General features: G+C 46.7%; 1 protein-coding gene and 1 pseudogene across 2 annotated transcripts in view; one reads left to right on the forward strand and one right to left on the reverse strand.

Annotated features, from left to right (window-relative positions):
- LOC102867342 overlaps positions 1–1,054 on the forward strand; it is a 9,988-nt pseudogene extending 8,934 nt beyond the window's left edge.
- LOC102852004 (ubiquitin-conjugating enzyme E2 L3-like) overlaps positions 1–10,036 on the reverse strand; it is a 64,509-nt gene extending 54,473 nt beyond the window's left edge. The window contains exons 1-2 of one of the 2 annotated variants that reach the window (XM_006894559.1): positions 6,138–6,143; positions 2,614–2,617 (exon numbers count right to left, since the gene is read on the reverse strand). In XM_006894559.1, the coding sequence (XP_006894621.1) occupies positions 2,614–2,617; positions 6,138–6,139 (6 nt within the window). In that variant the 5' untranslated portion in view covers positions 6,140–6,143. Of the gene's footprint in view, positions 1–2,613; positions 2,618–6,137; positions 6,144–9,991 lie in introns of those variants that run through there. The other variant, XM_006894558.1, reaches the window with a different exon arrangement.
- Between the last annotated feature and the right edge of the window lie 1,197 nt (positions 10,037–11,233).

Here is an 11,233-nt window from a genome sequence, read left to right on the forward strand (position 1 = left end):
AGGTTGCCCTTTTTGTTAATCTGCGTGTGTTCTGTTGTGCATAGGGTTTTCAGAGGCCTGCTATTTCAGAAGTGGGTGGCCAATCCTTCTTCCTAAGGAAGAAGTGACTTTTAAGTGGCTTTTAAGTGACTAACTTAAAATGCCCATTAGTGACTAACAGAAATGCCAACTTTCCAAACTTGTACAAGAACACCATAGGTGACAATAACATATGAGCAACATTCTAATGTCATTTAACATACTGCATGTTTAAACATCAGGCTTTAGATTTCCAAGCCCTGAAAGCCATTCCCGCATTTCAATTATTACTCAGCAAAGGAGGCAGGATGCATCCGATCAGAGTCCCGCCTTGATCAGGGGTGTGGCTGCCTTTGGTCTAATCACTGTCACAGCTGATGCCACATGGCTGTTATTAAGCTGAGTGTCACCATCCCCTTGGTAGACATAAAATCACTGGGCTCCATGTGCCAGCAATGGCTACTAGAAGGCAATGCTCAGACACCTTCCTCCACGCGTGGCTTGAACCCAGCGTCCTGTATGGGCCCAAACACAATGGCAACATGCTGAGGAGAGCAGGGACCAAACTGTCGCTCCCCTGACCCCCCACCCACCTTGGTGGGGCAAGGCAGTGGCTGAGGCCCTCCCCAAATGTATTTCTATCAGCACTAGCAGCTGGGGTGCTCAGCATCCTTGACCTATATCCTTATCCCCTATGGCCCAGCATTCCTTCCAGACTGGGCTGCTTGCGTGTTGGGTATCAATCTCTACAGGGGTGTCCACAGTAGCAGCTGACATAATATCCTTCCCCTTAAGTGCAGGACAGGGGCACAGAGAGAGTACTGCTAAAGGGAGCCAAGTGGAAGTCCTTAAGAAAGCTTCCCATGTACTGGCTGAGTCTTCATAACACACAAAGCAGTTTGACAACCCAGCTCCAAAAGGACTCAAGAGGCGGTTCCACATCCACACAACACACTACCCCAGCCTGTGACATCCAGGGTCCCTGGCCCCTCAGATATGGTACAGCTTCATCAACACTGGCTTTGGCATTAACTAGCAACATGTCTGTTAGGCCATTGTTGTTAAGCACCATTGAGTCAATTCCAACTCACAGTGATACTATGAATAGACTTGAGCCCTATCGTAACCTGTGCCATCCTCACAATCTCTGACAAACTCCAGCCCACTGCTGCCATCACCAGGTCAACCTATCTCGGTGAATCTTCTTCCCCTCACTGGAAAGGTGGAGGGTGGGGAAGTAAGACATCTTTGCACTTCAGCACTTTAGAGAGGTTCCTGACAACAGATTTTCCTAATGCAATTTGTCTTCTGATTCCTGACTGCTGGTTCCAAGAGTGTTGACTGTGGACACGAGCAAGCTGAAATTGTTAACATCTCAATCCCGTCTACATATATCAAGATGTTTACTATTGGCACAGTGGTGAAGAACTTTGTCTCCTTGATATTAAGATGTACTTCATATTGAAGACTCTATCTTCTCCAGCAAATGTTTCAAGTCCAAAGATGTATCAAGCAAAGTTGTGTCATGTGCATAATGCAGGTTGTTGATATATTTTCCTCCAATTCTGATGCCACATTCCTCTTCATAGGGTCACAAATTATTTGCTCAACAAAATACCTCACAGCCACTGCCTATGGCTGCTCTAGGAGACAGAAGCGACTTGGCTTTACCGGCCACCAAAAACTTTCTTTCAGCTATCCACTGTGCATTTGTCTTCTTTGACCTGCGAGGTCCAGCTTCAGGCTCTTCACTGTGGAAAAGACCTCTCCTCTGGGCACCTGCTGTCCACCTGGCACACCCGGAGAGTGGACAGGTCTGGACTGCTTTGTGCCAGATACTTGAGCAGTACAGCCTAGGAGTTGTCTCCAGAACTAAGACTTGGGTGAAAGAGGTCATTGTGGTGCAGAGAAAAGACCAGAACAGTCAGTAAACCTGTGTGCAAAGCAGGCAGCCCCTGAAGTAACCTTGAGGAGGGTGCGGAATCGGGCTATGTGAATGAAGAGTCCCTGTCTTTTTTTTTTTTTTAACTCTATTGAATTCTACTCCAAACACTACGGGCAGGGCCTAGGCATGTGCATTTTTCTCTGCAACTAAAAAAGGAACCTGGACTCACAGCTCGGTAGGACCTATCAGAAGCAGAGGATGGGCAAACTGTTGAAGGGCGATCCAAGTGTCATGGCCACAGATGATGAAGGCCTTTGCACCAAAGGAACGGCGGTGGGATGTAAGCAGATCAAGAACAGAGATGACTAAAGAAGAAGCTGAGGGAGTTTCGTTGGCCTACTGGTAAGAAGCTGCACTTCAATCCCAAAGACATGTGGTTCAAATCCACCAGCTGCTCCATGGGGAAAGGATGGGTAATGGCCTCCCATGCACTTGACTGCCACTAAAAATCCACTGGAAGAATAGCTATGGGTCAGTTTCAACTCGATGGCACACAACCACCACCAAAACCACAAGCAAAATCTGGAAGTAGCTCAGTAGAAACAAAGGTCCAATGTGTGCTACAGACTAAGCTGTGTTGTGCCTCAAAGATGTGCTATTAATCCTAACCTCCATGTCTGTAATTCTAATCCTGTCAGAGAATGGGTTACCTTCCTTATGTTAAAAGAGGCAGGATAGGGGAGCTCTGGTGGCCTAGTGGCAAGAAGCTACACTGCAATCCCAGAGGTGCATGGTTCGAATCCACCAGATGCTCTGCAAGGAAAGGAGGGACAATCTCCTCCTGTACCAGTCAGATGTGATCTGACGGTACACAGACACACACACACACAAAATAATAATTAAAAAAAAAAAGAGGCAGGATCATGGTAAAGTGTCTTAAAATACTTTATGATGATTTGAGAAAATTTACATGGCAAAGTATGTTCTTATTTAACAATTTCTAACTCTATTCAGCGGTTACATTTTCCAAAGCCTAAGCATGCTCCTTATTTCCATTCTGGTTGCTCTATTTCTATCAATCTAGCTTGCTCGTTCCCCTTTACCTTCTCATCTTAGGTACAGGATAAATGCCAACTACTTAGGAAGCTCTGGAGGCATAGTCCATGGTGAGCTGTATAGTGACTCCAGTGGTTCCAAAAAAAGGACCAGACTCAATGGAGGGTTGTTAGGAGTCAGAACTGACTGGTGGTTATTTTTTGAGGTCTCACATCTTTCTAGGAGGGGCTATTCCTTGGAGAACATGATGCTGAGAACGGTGGAGCGTCAGCAAAGGAAAGGAAGACGCTCAAACAAGTGGACTGACAAGGTGACTGCTGCAATGGGCTCTTGTGTGTCAGGAACTGTGAAGATGGTACAGGACAGAGCAGGGTTATCTTCTGTTCATAGGGTAGCTATGAGTCTCTCTTGACCCTATGGCACCTAACAACAACTAGATGGCAGTCACAGATGAGAGCATTGATTTTATGAGCTACTGTCTCACGTTTAAAGGGTTTCCCAGATGACAGTCTTGAGGGTAACTAGTACTGATAACTAGCTTTGGTCCATGCTTCCCTCTCATTCTATCTGTTGATGGTTTTGTGTGCTGTCCCTTGCTGACTCTCCAGGGGGTTTTGATAGGCTGTGATCACACAGGAGGAACCTGCCTAGCTTCTTCCATCAGAACAGCTGATGGATTCGAACCACATGTCTTTGGGATTGCAGTGCAGCCTTCCAGACTGCCAGAACTCCCTAATAAGCTATAGACTTTTTTTCTTTTTCATATATATGCATATTTTACTGTGACTTTTAAATGGAAAGTTTACCAAGTATAATTGTTTTCCATTGAAACGTTCATATATATATATATAAATATATATGTATATAAATAATTTATTTTACTAAAATAAATACCCACAAGGAATTCATACTCTCCCTGCTTCCTTCTTGTGATTTTCATTCCCATTAATCCTTCTATCCCTATCTTTTGAGCTGTATCCTTAGGAAAATGTTGCTCTTTTTATCTCATGTGGCTGACTGTTTTAAAGAGTAAGACCTTCCCTGGTATTTTTATTCATCTTTCAGGTATGTCTAAGGAGCTCGGGTGGCCTAGTGGTAAGAAGCTACACTGCAATTCCAAAGGTACAAGGGTCAAATCACCAGCTGCTCTGTGAGAGGATGGGCTATTTTATTCCTATGCATTTTACTGCCTCTGAAAACCCTCTTGGAGGTCAGAGTTAGGTTGGTTCTTAGGTTGGTTCGAACTCTAAGGCACACAACAACAGAGGCCTGTTTATTGTTTGGTTAAAAGTTGAGAGCCCCTGAGGTAAATTTACTCCTAGGCTCACAGGATGATTAAGGCCACAGTCTGAGGCATTCTACCGCTCTCTATGAGACCAGAAAGCCTGACCTTACATACTGTTATGTTTTTCAGTTCTATTCCATATTTTCCCCAACTCTATCCATGACCTGCTACTGTGATTCCTGCCAAGGCTGCTTAGTAGTGGTAGAAAAGCCCCATCTAGTTGTGGTCTCAAGGTGGTGGAGATTGAAATTGAGCAATCCATCAGTCCTCTGGACTAAATGCTTCTATCTCTCTTTGCTTTTCTTCCTTCTTTGTTCTAGACAGGGAAAGACAGAAAGCAGCAGTTTAAACAGCTGCTGAAGAACATAGTCACTCCTCACCAAAGCAAGACACAGACGCATCATTTTGTGGACTACATGATGCCCACAATCACAGAGTATGTCTTAAGGCAACCTTTTAAAAAAGAGATTCAACAAGTGCACACAGGTATGTAAAGATGAGGTGACATACAAGCCTAGATGCATGGGGCGTTCCAAGGATCTAGAATGGACAAGGAACTTCCTCCAGTGTCAACATTCTCCCTAAAGCTGGCACTATGCATTTGGAAGGTTTAGCCTTCTAAAGTGTGCGAGAATATGTTTGCTTGTTACATTTTTATTATAGCAGTACCAGACAACTGGGCTGGTCCAGAACACCTCCAGCTTTTCCCTTGGGCAAGTGTGTAGACAAAGGGACCATCGACAAAATAAGGCCACATGGAGAGAGAAGGAGTAGGTTGCGATGAAGGATTGGGCACAGGATGAGATGCTCATAGGTTTACCACCCAGCCATTCAAAATGAGAAATATCAAAATAGCGACTGGCAGTTAAAATACAAGAACTTGGCCTTACGAAGAATGGCTCCAGCTTCTCTGAGTTATAATTCCTAAATTTCCACCGCAGCAAAGAAAATACAAGTATTTCTTGAATTTCATCGTTAGGAAGTTAATACTTCCCAATAGAATGAAAATATGTTCAATGGACTGGCCTAAAACACCACCGTCTTAATTTAGAGAAGATCCGAGAAATCAAAGACTAAAAGAAAAGAAATCAGAGACAAGTATTTTCAAGGTAGCAACTAACTTAGCATAAGATACAGCTTAGTATAATGTATAACCTTTACCTTATACTAAGGCAAGAGGTTCAAATCCACCAGCTGCTCCGTGGGAAATGAGTAAAGTCCTCTCGTGAAATAATTGTCTCTGAAAATTTCTGGAGGGTCAGTTATGAGTTGGTTCTGACCGGCACACAACAATATGCCTTATAGAATTGATTATTCTTATCTTATGATTATTTCAGTAGTTGAGTATACTTTTTCCCTGCACCTGTTAACAAAGTTCTTTTACTAGAGAATCGTTTACAGAGAACATCTATAAGAGGAGTTAGAACAGTCCCTAGCTTTTGTCCTTAGGATAAGAAAGATAACGTTCTCAACTCCCAAAAAGCCAGTAGACCACAGACACTGACTCCAGCCTAACATTATTTGCACAGAAAAAAGATGTGGCAATTTGTTTTTTGTTTCGTAAAAACAAAAAGACTGGAAAATAGCAGTCCTATTCTTAACACAGAGTTGGTATTAACATTTGTGACAAGACTGAATTGGTTCTTCCTGGTATAGTCACAGCTGAAGGTTACACCAGAACAGATGCAAGTTTTCAAACATATGGAATACGGTCAAAGCCCATTTCAAGCAACTTAATCTTCTTAGAAAACATGAGGAACATATCAACTGCACAGCAACCAACTCTCTCACCTGTCGTACTGCAGTCTCAAACAGTGATGCCAGCTCAAGGATGGTAGACAACTATGGGGTGTGGTGTGTGTGTTGACATGTGCCAGTGAACCAATCTCACACATCAGGCTCCTGAAAAAGCACCACTTACAAGTCTCCCATTCTCAGATTTCAACCTATAATTTTTTCGCGTTCCTCTCAAAAACACTCATGGTCGTCAAGTCAGAATCAACTCACAACTGACCCTCCAGTCATTTTTCAGAAGGTGTAAATGCCAGGGAGAGAAATGTTCATCTTTCTCCCTCAGAGCAGTTAGGGGATTCAAACTTCTTGCCTTGGGTTTAGCAGTGCTACATCTTATTCACTAGCCCTCCAGAGCTCCCTGTTACAACAGTAAACTCAAATTTTAAAAATTCAAGTCTCTTCCAGTTTTGCTTCCTTTATGAATGAATCTATGTACCAATTCTGAACTCCTCACACAACACAGCTAACATACCTACTGCTCAACCTGTAAACATGTTTACAGCTATATTGTGTTCATCACCCAATAAGCAAGAGCCTAAGTGTTCTGTAATTTATTACTCAGTTTGATAAAAGATAAATAATGAACTGTTATTTATCAGCTTCTGGTCACCCACATGTGATTAGGAATAGAAAGTTCATAAATAGGAAGTTCTAAGCAGCTTCAAAGGTTTCCACAATTTTCAAGTCCTTATCTACAATAATAACTGATAAAAGGTCACTCCTCTGAAGGCTACAAATTTCCCCCAAGAGAAAAGCCCTCTGGGAAAAAAATAAAGGAAAAGCCCTGAAGAGAAATGTATTTGCAGAAAGAAAAGTATCAGAGGAACCAGTTTTCCTTAGCAACACCTACAGGTTTCACTTTGTTATTATATTCCTACTTCCTGCTCACTGATGCAAAGGTTACAATCTGGTTATTGCCTTCAAGGAATGCTTAATTTGCAGGAGAAATAAAAGGTATTTCATTGACTATTAACATTGTAATCCCAATGAAAGGTTCTGAAAAATACTTAATCCCTGTGGCAAACACCTTTTAAAAACTTTAGTATACTCATTTGCCTAAAATAACTTCTCTGGCCTAAAATATACAAATCACTCTGTATTTCATGTAAAAAAAAAGTGTATTTCACAATGTCTGAAACAGCCCATTGAGACAAAGAAATCTTCGATACAAAGTATCCTCAAAAAGGTTTCTCAGGAAACAAGAATGCTTTTTAAGAAGTAATGCATCTGTCCACTAGTCTCCTTGCTCTATTCTGTCTTTGGCAATCTTCTAGACATTTAGTTTCAACTTGGTCCCTTATCATTTCTATCTGGTGTACTTTTAATGGACCTACATTAATAACATTTCCAGATGGTTTTATTTTAAACCACCAGGTTTAAACAGTGACCTCAGCTCCAACAATCAGTATCACATAACTAGCGTTGCCTTACAGATTTTAGATGCCAACCACAACCCATGATATAAGACAAACTCATCCAAGGAACCCTGGAATAAGCAACAGAAGCAGCTGTTTGACAAGGAGTACCAAAATGCGGATTAGGAGACAAGGTGAACTAGAAACTCATCTCTTCTCATCACTATATTCTTCTAATCCACTTTTAGTAAAACTCTCAATTTATCTAAGACCCACAATTTTCTCATTTACAAAATGAAGGTGACAACATAAACAAACTTGCAGGGCTGTTGAAGAGATAAGAATTTGCATAAATTATTTAGCACTTAAGTACTCAAGTGATGTTAATTTCTGAGCTCAAACTTCTCAGAAACATTAAAAAATTTTTTTAAATTGCATTAACCTCCTTCTCAAACCCCTAGATCTTGCCCTAGGAGAGAATCAGAACCCCAGTAAGAAAGTCTTCACACAAGAGTGTGTTGTGTACCGTAGAGTCGGAACCAACCCATAGCTGAGCCTCAGGTGGGTTTTCAGAGGCAGTTAATCGAACAGGGGGAGATTGCCCATTCTTCTCCCGCAGAGCAGCTGGTAGCCTCAAACCGCCGAGAGCCTTCAGGATTGCAGCACAGCTTCTTGCCAGGATGTGACAATGCTCAGATGAAAACAAAGAGAATGCTGTGGTCACACAAAGGAGGAGATGCATTCTGAAGGGGAACTGGAGTCAGGAGCAGGTGTTGGAATGACACCTAGGACTTCCTTAGAGAGGGAAGATGAACCAATCTCAGATAAAGCATGCAGTATGTACAAAGGGAGACCATATATCACAAAGCAGACGATTAAGAGCCTGAGGCTTTTGGGTCAAATGGAACCAAGTTAGGTGCTCTTTCTCCCTCTAGTTAGGTAACCTGATGTAAACCATCAAATCCCCCTGATGTTCCATTTTTCCATATGCTGATAGGCAGAACTTCCAAAAGTAAAATGTGCTGTAATTAGGAGAAAGGTCAGCAGAAAACAAAGAGGAAGGACCTGAGGCTTAAACAGACAGCTATCTTGCATGCAAATTAGGAAGATGGAATTAGATCCTGGGACAATTAAATCAGAGAGGCTTTTCGATAGGTAAAGAATTAAGTATCTGTTGTAGAAAAAGAATGCTGGGATTCACATAGGAAGGATTCCGCAGTGACAAAACTGGTCTTTACTACCTGCAGTTAAAAGCCACCCAACAGCACCAGGGAAGAGAGGCCAGCCCACCTGTCACTGTCAAGAAACCCACTGCAGCAGCTCTACTCTGTGATACAGAGTCCAAATCAACTTCACTACAAAGTTTGGGATTTTTTTAATCTCTAAAGGGGAGTCAGAAGGTGACAGTAAAAGAGTCAAGTAATTTCAGTAAAGTAGGAAAGGATGCATGCATCCAAGACATCCTCCCAAAGTAAAACCCATAGTTTGGACTATTGGCGAACAAAACAGGAGAACAAATGCGTGAGAATAGTCTTCTCTTGTAGGTGGACTAGTTATGCCAAGGGCAGAGGAAAGACAGGAGAGATCTGGGGTGTGCTCATTGTCCTTCTGTGCCCACTTCCTCTCTAGTTTAATGAAGCCAAAAGTTCTCATTAGCCTTCACTGAAAAACAGAAAGGAAGCAGCCCCAGGGAGGGAGGGCCTCAGAGCTGTGACTCCCAAGTTCAAGGTCTACTCACTCAAGAGTGCTCGAGTGCTCTCCGCCCAGCAGGAACTCTAACTCTTAATCGTTCCTCAAGAAAAAAGCCCTAGGTCCCTCTGTACTTCCTGCCCTGGGCTTACTTAAACCCGGCTGGGTAAGGAGGCAGAGGATCCCGCTGAGGGGGCTCCAGGTGACCCAGGTCCTCACCAGGGAACTAATCATCACCGAGCCACTGCATGTGGAATCTAAAGTATGAGTTCTTTTCAATACACTGTCTGGTACGAGTGGCCGAAGCTGTCCCCCTTCATCAAGCAAAGCTGATCGGCTTGTGATGACTCACTAGTGGAGACCGCACAGCCGGGGACGGACCCTGTCGCAATCGGGGCCAGCCCCGTCTTCCTAGACCAGGGGCTCGACGGGTGTGGGACTCTGGAGCCAAGGGACAGTTTCTAGCATCCACTCAGAAGAAAACTCTCCTAACCCTAGCCGCCCAGTTACCGCTGCCCCGCGGCGCCCAGGGCCCAGCACGGGTGGCCCATGCGCGGGCTCCGGGGCTCGGGCCTTTCCCGGGCGCCCCAGATGGGCCCCTAAACCACGGCCGGCTCAGGTGGCGGCGGCCGCGAGGATGGGCTGGAGGACTCGGGTCCTGGCGGACGCACAGGCCGGACGGAGCGACCAGCCAGGCTCCCGGTGCGGCCTGGCGCTCCCGCCCAGGCCGCGGCCTAGGCGGCCCCGTTAACTCCCTCACCGCGCGCGGGGATCCCCCAGGGACGGCGCGCCCACGCTCAGTGAGAGACCAGCTGGAAGCGACCTGAAGAGCTCTATCTAGCTGGCCGCGGGGGCCCGGGGCCCTGGACGACGACGCCCGCCCGCCCGACGACTGAGAATGGCCTTTACCTTCATCAGCCTCCTGCTGGCCGCCATCTTGGATCTGGTGCTGCCGCTGTCCCAGAATGCATCGCGGCGGCCGGCCGGCTGAAACCCCCACACTTCCTGGAGCGGGGGAGGGGAGGACGCCGGACGCGATGCGGGGCTCAAAGCGGGGCGCGGCGCTCCCTGCGTGACGTCTGGCGACTGGCGCCGGGCGATTCCTGCGCGACTGACGGCAGGGAGAACTGAGCTGGGTGATGACAGCTCTCCCATCGACCCCCGCGAGACGATTCCTGGTGCCCTGGGCCCTCCCGGCGAGCCGAGCCGAGCGATTGCTGAAGCCTTGTCCCCCTACCCCGAGCGAGCTGAGCCGAGGCGAGCGATTCCTGAAGCTTTGTCCCCCTACCCAGGGCGATCCTTGCCGAGCCGAGCGATTCCTGTGCGCCCGACGCCAGGTAGAGCCGGGCTGGGAGCTAACAGCTCACAGCTCTCCCGTCGACCCTCGCGGACGATTCCTGCTACCCTGGGCCCCGCCACTCTGGGCGAGCCGAGCAGGGCGATTTCTGCGCGCCCATCGCCGAGAACCGAGCTACGCTCTGACAGCTCTCATGTCGACCCCGACCGGACGATTCCTGAAGCCCTGGCCCCCTGGGCAAGCAGAACCGGGCGAGCCCTGCGCCCCTGACCCACCCACCCCCGCCCCGGGAGAGCTGAGCTAGGAGATACCTGCGCACCTGACGCCGAGGAGAGCCGAGCTGGGTGTTGACAGCTCTCTTGTCGACCCCAGGGCGTGCCGAGCCGAGTGATTCCTGAGACCTTGCCCCCCCACCCCAGGAGAGCCGAGTCAGGGGATTCCAGTGCCCCCGACCTTCCACGCCCCGCCCAGAATGTCGGGCCGGACAATTCTTGCGCCCTCAACCCCCAACGCCGAGAGATTCTTGCACCCCTGCGCCCCTGACCACCACTGGTACCAAATTCCTTCGCCCCTGAGACAGAGGAGAGCTGAGCTGGAAGACCTCTGCGTCTGTCACCAAGGAGAGCTGGGGTGAGCGAGCGAAGCCCAGCAATTACTACATACCTGATGCTCTGGAGAGGTAGGCCAGATGCCTACTGCACGCCAGACATCCAACCGAGCTGAGCAGAGCGAGGCTTGGTGATTCCTTCGCTCCTGATGCCCAAGCATCAGAGCTGGGCGCTTAAAGAGCCTGAAACCAGGGTGAGCAAGATGGATAGAGTGCCTTCATGGGGCGCCCGAACTGATAGCACATA

Source organism: Elephantulus edwardii, unplaced genomic scaffold (genome assembly GCF_000299155.1).
Source record: "Elephantulus edwardii isolate Elephantulus edwardi_28Jun2011 unplaced genomic scaffold, EleEdw1.0 scaffold00146, whole genome shotgun sequence".
Classification (NCBI taxonomy): Eukaryota; Metazoa; Chordata; class Mammalia; order Macroscelidea; family Macroscelididae; genus Elephantulus; species Elephantulus edwardii.